The following is a 19,162-nucleotide window of genomic DNA, read 5'->3' on the forward strand; positions in this document are numbered from 1 at the left end:
GCGATCTCGCAGCAGGGGCCAGATCGCTGCTCAGTGTCACACACAGCGAGATCGCTAATGAGGTCACTGCTGCGTCACAAAAAGCGTGACTCAGCAGCGATCTCGGCAGCGAGCTCGCTGTGTGTGAAGCACCCCTAAGGGTACCTTCACACTTAGCGATGCAGCAGCGATCCGACCAGCGATCTGACCTGGTCAGGATCGCTGCTGCATCGCTACATGGTCGCTGGTGAGCTGTCAAACAGGCAGATCTCACCAGCGACCAGTGAACAGCCCCCAGCCAGCAGCGACGTGCAAGCGACGCTGCGCTTGCACGGAGCCGCCGTCTGGAAGCTGCGGAGACTGGTAACTAAGGTAAACATCGGGTATGGTTACCCGATGTTTACATTAGTTACCAGCGCACACCGTTTAGCTGTGTGTGCAGAGAGCAGGGAGCCGCGCACACTGCTTAGCGCTGGCTCCTTGCTCTCCTAGCTGCTGTACACATCGGGTTAATTAACCCGATGTGTAATGCAGCTACATGTGCAGAGAGCCGGAGCCGGCAGCACAGGCAGCGTGAGAGCTGCAGAGGCTGGTAACTAAGGTAAATATCGGGTAACCACCTTGGTTACCCGATGTTTATCTTGGTTACAAGCTTACCTCAGCTGTCAGACGCCGGCTCCTGCTCCCTGCTCGCTTCATTTGTCGCTCTCTCGCTGTCACACACAGCGATCTGTGTGTCACAGTGGGAGAGCGCCTTTGAAGAAAACGAACCAGGGCTGTGTGTAACGAGCAGCGATCTCGCAGCAGGGGCCAGATCGCTGCTCATTGTCACACACAGCGAGATCGCTAATGAGGTCACTGCTGCGTCACAAAAAGCGTGACTCAGCAGCGATCTCGGCAGTGAGCTCGCTGTGTGTGAAGCACCCCTAAGGGTACCTTCACACTTTAGCGATGCAGCAGCGATCAGACCAGCGATCTGACCTGGTCAGGATCGCTGCTGCATCGCTACATGGTCGCTGGTGAGCTGTCAAACAGGCAGATCTCACCAGCGACCAGTGACCAGCCCCCAGCCAGCAGCGACGTGCAAGCGACGCTGCGCTTGCACGGAGCCGCCGTCTGGAAGCTGCGGACACTGGTAACTAAGGTAAACATCGGGTATGGTTACCCAATGTTTACCTTAGTTACCAGCTCACACCGCTTAGCTTAGCGTGTGCAGGGAGCAGGAGCCGGCACTGGCAGCGTGAGAGCTGCAGAGGCTGGTAACGAAGGTAAATATCGGGTAACCACCTTGGTTACCCGATGTTTACCTTGGTTACAGCTTACCGCAGGCTGTCAGATGCCGGCTCCTGCTCCCTTCACATTCAGGATTGTTGCTCTCTCGCTGTCACACACAGCGATGTGTGCTTATCAGCGGGAGAGCAACAATAAAAAAACGAACCAGCACTGTGTGTAACAAGCCGCGATCTCACAGCAGGGGCCAGATCGCTGCTCAGTGTCACACACAGCGAGATCGCTAATGAGGTCACAAAAAACGTGACTCAGCAGCGATCTCAGTAGCGATCTCGCTGTGTGTGAAGTACCCCTAAGTGAGCTGTCAAACAGGCAGATCTCACCAGCAACAAGTGACCAGCCCCCAGCGACGCGTGGAAGCGATGCTGCGCTTGGTAACTAAGGTAAATATCGGGTAACCAACCCGATATTTACCTTGGTTACCAGCGCACACCGCTTAGCGCTGGCTCCCTGCACTCCTAGCCAGAGTACACATCGGGTTAATTACCTGATGTGTAGTCTGGCTATGTGTGCAGGGAGCAGGGAGCCAGCACTGACAGCGTGAGAGCGGCGGACGCTGGTAACGAAGGTAAATATCGGGTAACCAAGGAAAGGGCTTCTTGGTTACCCGATATTTACCTTGGTTACCAGCGTCCGCAGAAGCCGGCTCCCTGCTCCCTGCACATTCAGCTGTTGCTCTCTCGCTGTCACACACAGCGATGTGTGCGTCACAGCGGGAGAGCAAAAACTAAAAAATGGTCCAGGACATTCAGCAACAACCAACAACCTCACAGCAAGGGCCAGGTTGTTGCTGAATGTCACACACAGCAACATCGCTAGCAACATCGCTGTTGCGTCACAAAAGTCGTTCCTCAGCAGCGATGTTGCTAGCGATGTTGCTTAGTGAGACATGGCCTTTACGCTACAGGTAAGTGGTCCCAATTACCAACCGCCTACCAGCAGATGCTGTGAAAGTACTAACCTTTTTCCATTTATGTAGCATTAGACAACAAATATAAAATGAATGGCCGACAATGTAATGTAAGATCTACCAGAGCAGGAGATGGTTTGTAAAAGAGTATCCCTGTTATATAGGGTGGTCCTAAGCAGAGGGTTTCCCTCATATATATGATACATGGAAAGGGGTTGTCTTTCACCTCTACTAATTGGCGGTGCTTCCAGAGGATTGAACCCGCCATAACGTTCTAAGGCGGTAAAAGCACTACCCTGAAAATATGACTGGTGACTGTAGACAGCGAAAAAAACATTGCTGATAGCGGGAAGACATCAGGTATAGAAAACACAGCGGTTACAATATCCATATTTACTTCATTTTTTTTTTTTAAACAAAGTTTTAAACTTACTGAATTCATTCCGCTAAATACATCTCCTGATCCTACATGTGCAGTATGGACAAAATTTGTGGGTTCTCCTATCATGCTTCTGTCGATACGCCGCCTTCTTTTCTGTAATGAAAGAAAAAATACAATGATACATTGTGGCTCAGTCACCTGCTGTCATATGCCTAATAACATGTAATCGTCTATGAAAATAAGTGGGATCATAAAAATGTTACGCTTTGTAGGTTGCGCAGACCTAGAACGTGTGGTGTCCACACAACACAACCATTTACTATGACAAGTTTGGTGATTGAGAACCGTTCAGAATTCTTGGCAACTCTATGAATATATTTATCAGCTTTTATGTTATTGTTTTTTCAGTGAGGTATTTCAATACGTGCTTCTTGAACTTTGTCGTAGCATGTCAAGTGCCCTGTTGGCGCCCTTTTTTTTTAAATTCACGCTGTATAATTTGTACAACTGACATTGCTTTGTATCTTGGTGGTTCTCCTGAAGAAGTGTGACCACTGCGAAACGCATTGAGAAATAAACAGCCTTTCATCTTCCCACTTCTCAGCAGCGCAGTCACTACCATGTCATGTATCGTTACGAGCTTGAGGGTTTGTGATTCCTGCGGCAGCGGATTATGATCGTGTTGTGTGTAAACAGAACTCAGCAAAGTGAGCATATACTCAGAAAATACAAGTTTGTTTGATAAGACCCTATTTGCACTGTTCTATCTCATAGTTCCCAACCTTGGTGAATAGGATCACGATAATCCAGTTTGCGGTTTATTCTTTTCACCAGGTTTTTCCATCCTGCAGATTTTACATCTAAAATCTGAAGGGAAAAATCTTCTCCAATTCCGTCCAATGTGGCCTAAGACTCTCTACACCCACTGGATTTTTGCAAGAAGCTTTTCTTTCAAAGAGAAAGCAGTTTGTAATGATTGTATCCTGCAGAGAGCAGATGAGATCCTCAAGCAAGTCAGAAGCAGTGGATTCTTTCCAACTTGCTTATTACCTTTCTTGCAGGTCACAATGCCACCCCATCCACTAGGCTACAATATAGCAGAGGCATACAGGAATCTTTGGCCATGCAACCTGTGTCACGACCAAAGTTGCCAAGTAGCATCGGTCTAAAGGGGTTATCCAGGACTCTGATATTGATGACTTACCCTTACTTCAACACACAGCTTCAATGGGAACTAAGCTGCAATAATAGAGAAAGACCACTATACAGTGTATGGGGTTGTACTGCTCTTACTGTGTGTACATATGACCACTGCAGAAGCTGCAAACAGATGACCGTTGGGGGTGATGGGTATCAACTTATCTCAAGAACAAGCCAACAATATCAAATTCCAGGTTAACCTCTTTATGGGGATGTGATGAGGTATGCGACAGAGCAGTGAGGGACGCCAGGCCAAGGAACAATTCAAAAAGGGCTTTATTGGAACCACAAAGATAAAGCACCAAACATAAATATAAATCCTTAAAGTCTGCAAGGAGTCCACAACAAAACAAAAGATCCAAGGGCGCCTCCCGGTATTCCAACGCCAGGGAAAATATGGCAATGGTCCTCATAGGAGTCTCTTGAGTCCAACAGGGTGAACAACAAAAGACAATCCCACGTGGCCACTGATCTCCAGTCTGTAACAGTCCATACGCAGGCTCTAGGATCCAGCCTCAGCTATAGATCATAGTCCTTCTCCAGCCGAGATCCAACTAACTGACCTAACATGGGTCTCATTGTTCTTCTCTCCTGGGATCAGCCCCTAAGGTGGGCCCAACTCCGCCTGGACATTTGATAACATTTGATACATGAATGGACTTTAGACTCCTGGCTCTGTTCTGTTTACCAAGTTGTGGATTGGAGAAGTCCCATGCTGAGAAGAACAAACAATCACCCACCAGTAGCACATACAGGACAGTCAAGGAGAGACAGACTATTACACCATGAGCACAGGCGGGGGAGTGTACCTTTTGTCATTGCTAGAAGAAGTCATTTTTATCCTCATGTGTAGAACACTTTTATCTTGCAGAAAGTGTCTAATTTATTTCCCATTCTTCTTAAGGGTATGTGCACACGTTAAGTATTTGCTACAAAACACATACAGCTGCACTCTAAAATGCTAACAATGAATAAGGGAACTCTGGTATTGCATTACTGCTTTAGGAATATTTGAGTAAAAGATATATTTAGCTCATGTATTGGCCAATGCATGTGAGCCCAGTAACCAGCGTCAAGGTACATCTCAATACCGGGACCCTAACTCAAATGCCTCTTAAAAACAAACATGTCTGGGCAGTCAGGATCTAGCTATAAAGGGGAATGAACACAGCCTGGTTACAGGGTGGAGGGCTCAATCACAAAGAAATGCTATAGCAGTAATGCAATAATAGAGTTCCCTTATTGATTGTAAGCATTTCAGAGTGCATCTGTATGCGTTTTGTAGTTATATTGTGTGTTCAGCTAGCACCTGTTCACATCTGTTGGATGTGCGGGTCAGTCTTTTTGATTTATTTGTAGTTCATTTCTTTCTGATTGCGTACTCTGCCCTGTAGCCAGGCTATGTCCATCCTCCTTTATAGCTGGATCCTTTCTGCCCAGACATGGAGGTTTTAACCCAGAGAGAGGTATTTGAGTTAGGGTCTGGGTATATTGAGATATACCTTGCTGTTAGTTACCGGGCTCACATGCACTGGCCAATACATAAAGGTAAATATCACTTTATTCAAATACTCATAGCAGTAATGCAATACCAGAGTTCCCTTATTCATTGTTGGCATTCTAGAGTGCAGCTGTACATATTTTATAATTAGAGTGTTTTCAGCTAGCACTTATTCACAACTGTTGGATGTGAGGGTCAGTCTTTTTCATATATTTGTAAAGTATTTGCTACAGGATTTTTGCATCAAAAACATGTCTAGTAACAGGAAAAATACTGCAGAAAAAGTGTGTTTTTGCAGCATTTGTGATGCATTTTTTCCCCATTCATTAGAATGTGTGAAAAATGTTGCAAAAACACTGAAAGAATTGACATGCTGCAAATATGAAACCTGCAAGGAAAAAATAAGCAGCATATGCATGAGGTTTCACAAATCTAATTCCCTTTCCTGTGACAAAAATACACTGCGTTTTTCATAGAAAAAATGCGATGTATGAGCACACCCATATACTTTTACTCGAATTTTAATTGCAAATGGCTGTGTACTGCATCATTGCTCTATACTGTTTCACCAGCACTTTCATACATGATCGGCAATGTGTACACACTAGATAGGAGGGATTCATGTGATTAAGGAAACAAAAAGGGAATAAGGATGTCCTGTTACATAAGATTAAATAAACTAGCCGAGGTCATGGAAAGATACAGACTCCTGCAGAGTGCAAGATAACATAACCAGGCTGCAAAGCGCACCTAAATATAGTGTATATACTTTACAAAGTATGCGGACTGAAAAATACTTCTCAAAAAGACACCACGCTGCCCCTCTTCTGCCCCACTGTGATGATTCGGGAAAGGCTGGTTTAGACTCTGTTCACACCTGCTGTAGAGGCGGCACTGCAGATCTTACCGGCTACGTGCTGCGCTATTTCTCATATCAAAATGTCAATGATATGTGACTATTATAAATACGCAGTCTGTACGGTACAGGTGGTATCCACAATATAAGTAAACTTGTGTTGTGCCATGGTTGCTTTTATAAATGGAAGAGTTTTTGTCATGTTGTACTACTAGGATATGCACTGGTTACAATACACCTTAACAGTGAAATTGTAACGCCATGAAGGAATAGCCGTGTTACTACGTACAGAAAGAGAAAAGACAAAGCGCAGAAGGAGCACACCACCAACAATCACAATAAATTATTACATTTTATTAATACAAAACACATATGCGTTAAAAGGACAAAATCCCTAGATGCCAAAGATGTTACACATGAGCCAACAGCAGATAACAAGTATCCCCATCAGTAGTGCAATGCTATAAAAGGATACCATGTTTCGAACACTATTGTTGTAAAAAAAATAGAATAAATGCTGGACACCATAGGAAGAATATATACTCCACATATATTACTATAATACACTGGATATATAAACAGACAGCCCCTCCAGAAGCCTGACTAAAGCAGTCAGGACCATTAAATGACTTCAGACCTGCTGGTTGTGCCCTGTACAGGAGGGAAAATCCAGTGTGAATAGAGGAGTAAAGCCCACTTATGCCCAGGGATCCACCTGGATATGGGGGATCCAAAATGTGGCCTAGACAGCCACAATGCTTGGGACCCAAGTAGCTAGATTATAGATGGAATTAATGAGGCATAATCATCCTCCGACGTGTATCGCCACTGCAAATGCGGCTTCATCAAGGAGAGATATCGTAAATCACAGGACCAATAGACATGTTAGTCATGCAAATGATAAAAAATAGAAACTACATTTTTAAAACATCTCAATAATTCAATATCACGTATGAGCGTCACGTGTAGAAATACTCGGACTTCCACTACCAAATAATGCCAAGCTGTTCCTGCACCAGAATGAAAACTAGATGGCTCACCCAACACCATAATCCTAGGATTAAGACGGCTGTGACATTCCTTCATGAAGGCCCCTTTGCGGTGTTGCCACTTGGTCTTCTGACCCAATTTGTAGCTATCACTGCATTTAAGACAAAAACGGGACTTCTAGCTGAAAAGGCTGGACCTGCATTCAGCCTTCATTGCTACTTTCTATCTTCCAGTGTCCATCTGGAGACCACGTCGGCAAAGCCATGAAGAAGCCTTCATGACGGAACCTCACATCGATCCTACGTCCGACATGACATGGGATGGCATTATATACACTATTCAGAGTGGCAGAACATTCCTCAGACAACCATTAATAACCTCATTGATAGAATATAAGGGGTATGTGTGTATTTCTGTATGTGGCGCTCATACTCAATACTGAATAACTTGAGAGGTTTTTCATTTTTTTCATTCTTTGCATGTCAGTAATATCCATCCTCTGATTTTCAGAACTCCACAACTTTTCCTTCTTGGTGTTGCAATCTCACTGTTTAGGAATGTATATAAAAAAGGGGCGACGGTAGTAGGGCTGTTTTTTAAGATTTCACATGAATGAGGCTGTGGAGAGAACTGAGGGGCCGCAGCTCCTTCCTTCTATAAACTAACCATGGTCTTCCATGTTTTTGTAATTACGTTATAAAAACAATAAAGACATCTTAGCAAGAATGATATTTCCAAAAGAAGAAATCCATAGCTTTCAAGTTATGACCAATAATAAACATATGTAAATATAATGCTGTGCCTGAAATACAATATGACAAGGCCCCCAGGACTGGAGACATCCATACTAATGTGCTTAGGTCATAGCAGCACTTCATACCAGAGCTCAACATCATTCCGGAATAAATCATCAACCCAACAGTAGTACGCGCATAAAAGAATTCATCAGATATGGTGCCATCCTCCACACCTCAATCGTATGGTTTGAATTTAATGATTTTTATGAGGCCAATTTTGTTTTAAGCTTCCCAGTAGAAGACCAATGTCCAATATATAGAGTCCTACAGGCTGAAATATTGGAACAAATCAAGCCAGACATGTCACTCAAAGCAAGGATCACCAAGCTACGACTTGCCTACTTTGGGCACATCATACGAAGAGAGAAATCAATGTAGTAGGTCATCATGGTCAGATGAATAGAAGGAACAAGGTGAAAAGGAAGACCAATAACTAGAGTTGAGCGGATAGTGCAAAATCCGGGTCCGGCGGCTATCCGGCGGGTTGATAAAGAAGTCCGGACCAGATGCGGAGTTTGGCCCCATATATATGTCAATGTGGAGTGGAATCCGGGAGAGAGAAAAGAAAGAGAGAGAGCGAGAAAAGAAAGAGAGAGAGCGAGAAAAGAAAGAGAGAGAGCGAGAAAAGAAAGAGAGAGAGCGAGAAAAGAAAGAGAGAGAGCGAGAAAAGAAAGAGAGAGAGCGAGAAAAGAAAGAGCGAGAAAAGAAAGAGCGAGAAAAGAAAGAGGAGAGAAGAAAGAGAGGAGAGAAAAGAGGAGAGAAAAGAGAGGAGAGAAAAGAGAGGAGAGAAAAGAGAGAAAGAAAGAGAAAAGAAAGAAAAAAGAGAGAAAGAGAGAGAGAAAGAGAGAAAGAGAGGGGGAGAGAGGAAGAGGGGGAAAGAGAGGGGGAAAGAGAGGGGGAGAGAGGGGGAGAGAGGGGGAAAGAGAGGGAGAGAGGGGGAGAGAGGGGGAGAGAGGGGGAGAGAGGGGGAGAGAGGGGGAGAGAGGGAGAGAGAGGGAGAGAGAGGGAGAGAGAGGGAGAGAGAGGGAGAGAGAGGGAGAGAGAGGGAGAGAGAGGGAGAGAGAGGGAGAGAGAGGGAGAGAGAGGGAGAGAGAGGGAGAGAGAGGGAGAGAGAGGGAGAGAGAGGAGAGAGAGGGAGAGAGAGGGAGAGAAAGGGAGAGAAAGGGAGAGAAAGGGAGAGAGAGGGAGAGAGAGGGAGAGAGGGAGGGCGAGAGAGAGAGAGAGGGCGAGAGAGAGAGAGAGAGAGAGAGAGAGAGAGAGAGAGGGCGAGAGAGAGAGGGCGAGAGAGAGAGAGACTATATCCGGATTTTGCCGATCCGGATCCGCTCAACACTACCAATAACCCAACTGCATGATACTATCAAGATAATGGCAGAGATACCCTGGTGGAACTATCTAGGCTTGTATAAGATCAATCCTCCTCCTCCATCCTTCAAGTCGCCATAGCTGATTATTAAGCTGAAAACCGGTTAACAAAAAAGTCTTAAAACATGGGCATAAAAAATATAGCTTGCGTTAGAGCACTTACCAGTGGGTCCTACAAGAGTATGGGCTTTTTACGAGATCTTTTTACAAGATCTGCTCCAGGTCATTAAATTGCAACCAGCTACATACAAGTCATTGAGTCGTTTCTTGATTTATTAACCTGTTTAAGTATGAAGAGAAAGGTGTACCTAACAAACAGGATCACCACACACAAAATCAAGTGTATTAGCAAAAAATATATATTTTTATTATTTTTTTTGAATATATATTATATATATTATATACACATAACACACTATATTTGGAGATGAAGTGTTTTGCACTTCAGAGTATGTGTACATAAACTTTTTAAGGAGTTTTCGTAGCAGGTCTGTTATTAAACAAAAACAAATTATTTTTTTTTCTTTTGCGAATACACTTGATTTTTTGTGTAGTGATCCCGTTCGTTAGGTACACATTTCTCTTGACACTTTGCCAGTTTGTCTTTGTACCTAGGAGATCCCACTTCCAGGTGGTGCCCCCCCCCCCCCACAGTTTACAGTTTTGATTTATTGACCGGCTTAAACTGTCTGACTGACTTAACAAGCATAGACGGATCCTTAATATACCGTATTTTTCGCTTTATAAAGACGCACTTTTGTTCCCTCAAATTTTGGGGGAAAGTAGGGGGTGCGTCTTATAAACCGAATATACGGGGGGGGGTGTATAATATTATATATATATATATATATATATATATATATATATATATATATATATATATATATATATATATATATATATATATATATATATATATATATATATATATATATATATATATATATATATATATATATATATATATATATATATATATATATATATATATATATATATATATATACTGCAGGGCCCTCTCTGGAGCGGTGCTGGGGGCAGGTGAAAGCTGCGGGCGACAGCGTTAGATCTCCTGCTTCCGCTCATATAATATGCACAGCCGCTGTCCATCAGCGTGGTGCTGAAACCGCATCGCGCTGATGGGCTGGGGCAGCGGTGCATATTATATCTGCCTGTGCTCCCTTTGATCGCACATGATCCCCCGTTTTAGATATGGCCCCCATACTGCTGCTCATAGTAAAATGAAATAAGCTTTACTTACCTCCAGTGCTGATCTCCCGGTCTCCTGCTGCTGCTGTCTGTGATAAGGCAGGCAGAGATGATATCACTCTGCCGTGCCGATCACATGACCGGCAGCAAGAATCAGGAGGTGGAGGAGGACTCTGAGCTCAACCCCACGGAGGGAGACACAGGGATTACAGCGCTGAGAAGGTAAGGAAAGAGTGTTTTATTTTATTATGAGCAGCAGTATGGGGGGCATATCTAACACAAGGATGTGCCATCTATAGTGGCCATGGGCAGCAGTATGGGGGCTTTATCAAACACAGGGAAGGTGTGCCATCTATAGGGGCCATGGGCAGCACAGGGGGACGTGTTTTTCCACACCTGCCTAAAAGTTTTTCACAGTACTGTATATAATTCACATACATGGGAGCTGTGAAGATCCCAACCACACTCAGCTGCTAACACTAATCACTGGATACACCAAAGCAGCGGCTACTTCTATCCGCATTGCTAATAAAGCTCCATGTTGCCTTATGGAGGAGCAATTGACAACAACTTAAAAGGAATCGGTCAGCAGGTGTTTGCTATGTAATCCGAGGGCAGCTTGAAGTAGTGACCAAGACCCTGATTCTAGCGATGTAACACTTACGGGGCTGTGTATTACTGCTTCAATAAAATGAGTGTTTTAATCAGCAGAAGATTATCAGTATAGGACAAGCTGCCTTCATGCATATACAGTAAGGGTACCATCACACTTTAGCGACGCTCCAGCGATCCCACCAGCGATCTGACCTGGTCAGGATCGCTGGTGTGTCGCTACATGGTCGCTGGTGAGCTGTCAATCAGGCAGATCTCACCAGCGACCAGCCCCCAGCGACGCGTGGAAGCGATGCTGCGCTTGGTAACTAAGGTAAATATCGGGTAACCAAGCGCTTGGTTACCCGATATTTACCTTAGTTACCAAGCGCAGCAATCGGGTAACCAAGCGCTTGGTTACCCGATATTTAACTTGGTTACCAGCGCACACCGCTTAGCGCTGGCTCCCTGCACTCGTAGCCAGAGTACACATCGGGTTAATAAGCAAACCACTTTGCTTATTTACCCGATGTGTACTCCGGCTATGTGTGCAGGTAGCCGGCACTGGCAGCCTGAGAGCGGCGGACGCTAGTAACCAAGGTAAATATCGGGTAACCAAGCAAAGCACTTCACTTGGTTACCCGATATTTACCTTGTTTACAGCTTACCGCAGGCTGCCAGAAGCCGGCTCCCTGCTCCCTGCACATTCAGATCGTTGCTCTCTCGCTGTCAAACACAACGATGTGTGCTTCACAGCGGCATAGCAACGTCCAAAAAATGAACCAGAGCAGTGTGTAACGAGCAGCGATCTCACAGCAGGGGCCAGATCGCTGCTCAGTGTCACAAACAGCGAGATCGCTGATGAGGTCACTGGTGTGTCACAAAAACCGTGACTCAGCAGCGATCTCGCTATGTGAGAAGTACCCCTTACTTTGTCTCTACCACTGATTATCAGCTTTCTGTCGATAAACAGTGTATACAGAAAGCTGCCAATCTCTGATGTGGGTGTAGTTACTAAGTACTTAAAGGGGTATTACCATCCTCAAGCTGTAGTAAGTGTAGTTATGATAATATTAGCAAATACTTCCAGATAGAAATGTAGTATAGTTCTCTGCAAACAGCGATGTCTCTTACCTCATGTACAGGGCATTGCCAGTAGTTATCCATGGTTACGACCACGAGCAACTAACTGTCACTATATGAGTGGATGTAATCATGGATACCTAAGCTTCAATGCCCTGCACATGAGGTAAGAGACATGGCTATATCAGAAGAACTGTACTACATTTCTAATTGGAGCCATTTGCTAATAATATTATTATTATTACACCTACTGCATATAGGGATAGGATCTTGGAGATGGGAATAACCCTTTAATATTGTGAGCATTGCTAGATCTGCAACAGAGAAAACTTTGATTCTTTCACAACTGTTGCACCCAGTAAAATAAATGATACATTGCTAGAATAAGGGTATCTGACTACATGCTGCCAGCATATTAAATGGCAAATACCTGCGGACAGATTCCCTTTAAATGGCCGTGTAGAGTGGAGTGGAGCTACACTTTAATATATGCTGATTATATGCTGGAGGAACAGAGTTCATAGCAGAAGGATGCCTGAATGATCTGCCAGGAGCTGATGTCTGCACACTTGTGAATGCTCTCTGGTATTTTAAAAAAGACAGGTTTTGGCATTTTCACAAGATCTGTTGGCGCTCAGACTTATACTTAAAGGAAACTCACTGAAAGAAGCCCGTTGTATGACTAGACTGATGGTTTTCCATTTCTGTTACTTTTCATTTCAGCGCCAACGCCTAAACACAACATCCCCTTCCTTTATATTACAGTGCTGGTCTATACAGCTGTCCATGTAACCGGTGCAGCCCAAGCAACGGCATCTCCAACAGGTAAGTATACATACCCTTTTACAAGACAAGAAATTAGTGTCTCACTAATGAAAGAGTAATTATGGCTCTATCAGGTGGATGGCGGGTAGAAACTGCATCCCAGCCCTATATTCCTGCAGAGCGCATCCACTGAGTCCTTAATGCAGAGCGTAGGCATGCACAAAACTCCAGTAGAGGTAGTCACAGAGATTTCTTGCCACTCAGAGAGGGCATAAAGCAAATGTCCCCTTCTGTATACAGATCTCTTGCAGGAAGCCTCCTATATCAGTCAGTAATAGGTGTCTTTCATGCAGCATCCCGCTAGCAGAGGGAACATCACAAGACTCCATGGGAGGCCAGCATCTTCAGCAAGGTGGGCCAGGTGTTTGTGTGTCTGCTAAGGGATGGGGGTTCTTTCTGCGACTACTGAAGGGCAGAATGGAGTCAAGAATAATCAGGCATTGCAATGCAAATGGGACCTATGAAAAAAGGTGCTGATGTGACTACTGAAAAATTCTAGGGCTAAGCCCTGTCTACTATTGGGTGGTGACTGCTATGACTACTGCGTAATGGTCTAAAACAGTGCACTTTATGCCAGGTTAAATTAAATTTCAATAGGAAAGTCTCTCCAGCTCACCATTCGGCTCAGAGGCTGAAGAAGAAGGGAAATCGCGAAAAAAATCCAAAAAAGAAAATTCCAGTTTCTAAAAAATTCCAATTCTTTAACAGAATTAAAACTAAACGAAATTTAATCAGATTAAGACTGCAAAAAATACATTGGAAAAAGCATCAAACTGATACTGATTATAAAGAATTATTACATCGCATTGAAAAATGTGTTTCGGAACTTGAAGATTCCATTATTCTTAGAAAAAAGCACACATTTCTACAAGATTACAGTGTTTATACCCTAAAACAGGTATACGAATGGGGGCGAAGGGAAAATACCAGCAAGAAATCCCAAATCTATTCTAAAATGCCTAAATTCTCATAAGTATCACGTGTCAGGTTTAGTTCCTCGGATGTGGAGTCGTCTGACAATAACCCAAAAAACTTGGTTATCATGGATTCATCTAAGAATTCATCATATTTTCGCAAGAACAAAAATCGTACAAAAAAAAAAAAATGGAAAAGACGAGGTGGCTGCAAACGCAGAAAATCCTGTAGGTATGATTACCCGATACAGGAAAAACTTCAGATTTGAATCAAGTTACTAATGTTCTAAACCTTGCACAAAGGAAACTAACAGATCAAATTAGTGTTTTATCTGGTGGACTTAATTTTATGCTGGACAGGAATTTTTATTTTTTACGTTGTTAGAGGTCAATAGATTATTAAGGAACTTAGCTGTCTATAGAAATTTTTTGGATGAAGATTCAACTAACCAGAATGGGAATTTTTCTTGTGAAAAAAAATGATTATTGTCATCTGAATTTTGATGAACAGTTGAAGTGAATTACAAGAAACTAATTCATCGTTGGTAAACACAATTGACCAAGTGAAACAAAGTATCCACACTTCAACCCTTTACAGTCAAGAGCAAAGTGTATGGATCTAGTCCAGGCGATAATGGAGAGGGAATTGAAAATCTTCCACAAGTCTATTGTTAAAATCCCCAGACGTAACAACCTAACTACCTCACAGTATAAGGCAATAAAAGAATTGAAGAACACGTCCGACATTAATATTGAAGTGTTGGCTAAAAGGTAGTACTAGTTGTCCTGGATTCTCCAGTTTATAGGTTACAAATTCTGAACATGTTGAGTGAAAACAGTACAGTACATACAAAAAACCTCTTCAAATCCGACTAAAATCTTCTAGAGACAAGCCATATCATTGAGGAGGATTTTACATTGGGGCTGTTCACAAAAGCACAAAGATTAATTACTAGTAGACTATCCAGTTTTCCCTATACTACATTCTCTTCCACAGATACATAAAGCCATTGACCCTACACCTATGAGGTCAATTGTGACACAGCACGCCAGGGGGAATGGTTGCATTCTTTACTTCAGCCGCTAGCCCAACATATTCCTGGTTTCCTGAAGGACTCGCGTGATATTTTAGACCAGTTTTCATATCTTTTGTGGGCCAATGAATTGAAATGGCTGAGCTGTGAGGTCATAATACAACTCAATCCCACATTATATCGTCATTGATGCTCCTGATTTGTCAAAATATAGTACCTATTCATTTGATCTACATATATTATTACTGTTACTTTTTTCTTGTGACACTTTTCCTTTGATAATGATTTTTTTTTCTACAATGTAAAGGTGTGTCTATTGGAGTGAAATATTCACCTTCATTGGCAAATTTGGTAGTATCTTATTTGTAGATGTATTATATTTATACTCCAGATAATGCTTTCACCCCTTGCCTGTTTTGGTATGGCAGATTCATTGATGATCTCTTCATATGGAGGGGCAATGAAGCTGCCATATGTTCATCCATTAAATGAATAATAATCACTGTAACCACAGATTTACTTCAAATTATCATCCTACCAAAATATGTTTTTTGGATCTACAGTTGGAGACTGTGGATGACAAGATTGTCACTTCTACTTATTCTAAACCACTTTCTGGCAATACCATACTTCATGCCTCAATTAGTCACCATAGACATACTTGTTAAAGCACTCCCAGTAGCTGAATTTACAAGATTAAGAAGAAATTGCAGTGATACTGAGAGAGAGGTTATTGTACCTGGATTTTAAACTGGCTGCACAATATTGTATTGAGAAAAAAATTGCCAAAGTTTTGTAAAATCCAAAACTTGTAATCCACCAAGTATCAGTAATAGACTGGGTTTGTCATTACAGTTTAGTCCACAATTTAATCAGATTAAATCTATTTTTCTCAAACATCTACCTATCCTATAGGAGGATTTAGCTTTATCCGCTCTTCTTCAATCTGGATGTAGAGTAAAGCTACAAAGCTTGGTAATATCCTTTCACCTAGCATGGTTAACTCTTACATACAGTGGTGTTTAAAAAGTGAATTAAGCCCCAAATCTTTACAATAGTTTTATTTCCATGCATGTGGAACATTGCACACGGTTTTCTAAATCATTCCTGTGAATCACTAACCTAATATTTAGTTCTATAACCATTTGTTTTCTAGAAGTGTTTCACATCTACGTTGTTGCATAGAGTCAACCCAAACTTCTGGCACCTGTCAACTCCTATTCCAGCCCAGGATGCTTTGACTACATCCCACAATTTATTTGCATTTGCTGGATTTGCCTCAGAAACTGCATTTTTTATGTCACCCCACAAGTGTTCTATTGGATTAAGGTCTGGGGATTGGGCTGGCCACTCCATATTCTCAATTTGTTTGGACTGGAACTAAGATTTTGTTTGTTTACTTCTGTGTTTATGGTCATTGTCTTGCTGAAACACCTATTTCAAGGGCATTTCCTCTTCAGCGTTAGGGTACCTTCACACTTTAGCGATGCAGCAGCGATCCGACCAGCGATCTGACCTGGTCAGGATCGCTGCTGCATCGCTACATGGTCGCTGGTGAGCTGTCAAACAGGCAGATCTCACCAGCGACCAGCCCCCAGCCAGCAGCGACGTGCAAGCGACGCTGCGCTTGCACGGAGCCGGCATCTGGAAGCTGCGGACACTGGTAACTAAGGTAAACATCGGGTATGGTTACCCGATGTTTACATTAGTTACCAGCGCACACCGCTTAGCTGTGTGTGCAGGGAGCAGGGAGCCGCGCACACTGAGCGCTGGCTCCTTGCTCTCCTAGCTACAGTACACATCGGGTTAATTAACCCGATGTGTACAGCAGCTACATGTGCAGAGAGCCGGAGCCGGCAGCACAGGCAGCGTGAGAGCGGCGGAGGCTGGTAACTAAGGTAAATATCGGGTAACCACCTTGGTTACCCGATGTTTATCTTGGTTACAGCTTACCGCAGCTGCCAGACGCCGGCTCCTGCTCCCTGCTCGCTTCATTTGTCGCTCTCTCGCTGTCACACACAGCGATCTGTGTGTCACAGTGGGAGAGCGCCTTTGAAGAAAACGAACCAGGGCTGTGTGTAACGAGCAGCGATCTCGCAGCAGGGGCCAGATCGCTGCTCATTGTCACACACAGCGAGATCGCTAATGAGGTCACTGCTCCGTCACAAAAAGCGTGACTCAGCAGCGATCTCGGCAGCGAGCTCGCTGTGTGTAAAGTACCCCTAAGGCAACATGACCTCTTCAAGTATTTTAATCTATGCAAACTGGTCCATGTTCCCAGGTGTGTGGTAAATAGGCCCGGCACCATAGTAAGAGAAACCTGCCTATATTATGATCCTTGCACCACCATGCTTCACTGTCTTCACAGTGTACTGTGGCTTGAATTCAGAGTTTGGGGGTCGTCTGATGAACTGTCTGTGGCCCTTGGACCCAAAAATAACAATTTTGCTTTCATCGGTCCACAAACTGTTTCTCCATTTCTCTTTAGGCCAGTTGATGTTTTTTTTGGCAAATTGTATCTGCTTCAGTATGTCTTTTTTTAACAGTGGGACTTTATGGGGACGTCTTGCTCATAGATTAGCTTCACACGTGTCTTCTGTCACAGTCCTCACAGGTAACTTGAGACTGTCTTTCATCATCCTGGAGCTGATCATTGTCTGAGCCCTTGTCATTCTGGCAATTCTTCCATCCATTCCAATGGTCATGTTCCAGTTTCTTCCATGTCTCTGTTTTTGCTTTCCATTTTAAAGCATTGGAGATCATTTTAGCTGTCAGCCGATCATGGTCTGCACTTCTTTATAAGTTTTACCCTCTCCAATCAACTTTTTAATCAAAGTACACTCTTCTTCTGAACAATGTCTCAAACGACTGATATTTCTCAGGCTTTCAAAGAGAAATGCATGTACAACGTGGGCTGGCTTCACCCTGGAATAAGGGCCACCTGATTCACCCCTGTCTCTTCACAGAATGATTGACCACACTAATGTAACTCCACACTGCTTTTATTTTGAACACTACTGTACCTATGGAAATGTGGCTAAATCATTGCAGTTTCTACAAATGCGGCATTAAATTGATTTAGAATTTGCAGCACATCTCTGGGATTCACTCTTTTTTCAATCATATGTCCCAGGAATACCAAACTAGACAATACATAAATTGCAACTCACATAATGTAGTATATGTGATTTGCTGCACACTTTTCTAATAAAATGTATGTGGGTTGCACTATTAGAAAGTTTAGTGCGCATCTCTGAGCATTTATCAGATACTTCTAATCTTTCTGGTTCCTCTAGTAATATTTTCAATGCATCTGAGACTTGATCACAGAACACCAAAGTAAAATTTCATCTTTACAAGTATATGGCATTGAGAAACTGCAGAAGCCGATAAGAGGAGAGGACCTTAGAAGACGCTTATTAACACATGAAGCATTTTGAATTTTTAATCTGGGAACGTTTCATCCGAATGGTTTAAAGGGAATCTATCACTAGGTTTTTGCTATGTCATCAGAGAGCAGTATAATGTAGGCAAAGAGATTCTGAAACTAACCATTTTTAACTTAGATTACAAAGTGCAGCCTTCTGACTTAAGGTACCGTCACATTAAGCGACGCTCCAGCGATCCCACCAGCGATCTGACCTGGCAGGGATCGCTGGAGCATCGCTACATGGTTGCTGGTGAGCTGTCAAACAGGCAGATCTCACCAGTGACCAGCCCCTTGCGACACGTGGAAGCGATGCTGCGCTTGGTAACTGAGGTAAATATCGGGTAACCAAGCGCTTGGTTACTCGATATTTACTTTGGTTACCAGCGCACACCGCTTAGCGCTGGCTCCCTGAACTCGTAGCCAGAGTACACATTAGGTTAATAAGCAAACCGTTTTGCTTATTTACCCGATGTGTACTCTGGCTACGAGTGCAGGGAGCAGGGAGTCGGCACTGGCAGCGTGAGAGCGGCGGACGCTAGTAACCAAAATAAATATCGGGTAACCAAACAAAGCGCTTCGCTTGGTTACCCGATATTTACCTTGGTTACAGCTTACCGCAGGCTGTCAGAAGAAGGGTCCCTGCTCCCTGCACATTCAGTTAGTTGCTCTCTCGCTGTCAAACACAGTGATGTGTGCTTCACAGCGGGAGAGCAACAACTAAAAAATGGTCCAGGACATTCAGCAACAACCGGCGACCTCACAGCAGGGGCCAGTTTGTTGCTCGATGTCACACACAGCGACATCGC

The 19,162-nt window shown here is 43.5% G+C and overlaps 1 protein-coding gene across 2 annotated transcripts in view; it reads right to left on the reverse strand.

The window, feature by feature from the left end:
- Nucleotides 1-19,162, reverse strand: part of CDC42SE2 (CDC42 small effector 2) — a 137,362-nt gene that overhangs the window by 9,415 nt on the left and 108,785 nt on the right. For both annotated transcript variants that reach the window (XM_075318968.1, XM_075318975.1), the window contains one exon: nt 2,613-2,714. In XM_075318968.1, coding sequence (XP_075175083.1) covers nt 2,613-2,714 — 102 coding nt within the window. The remainder of the gene's footprint in view (nt 1-2,612; nt 2,715-19,162) is intronic.

Source organism: Anomaloglossus baeobatrachus, chromosome 1 (assembly GCF_048569485.1).
Source record: "Anomaloglossus baeobatrachus isolate aAnoBae1 chromosome 1, aAnoBae1.hap1, whole genome shotgun sequence".
NCBI lineage: Eukaryota > Metazoa > Chordata > Amphibia > Anura > Aromobatidae > Anomaloglossus > Anomaloglossus baeobatrachus.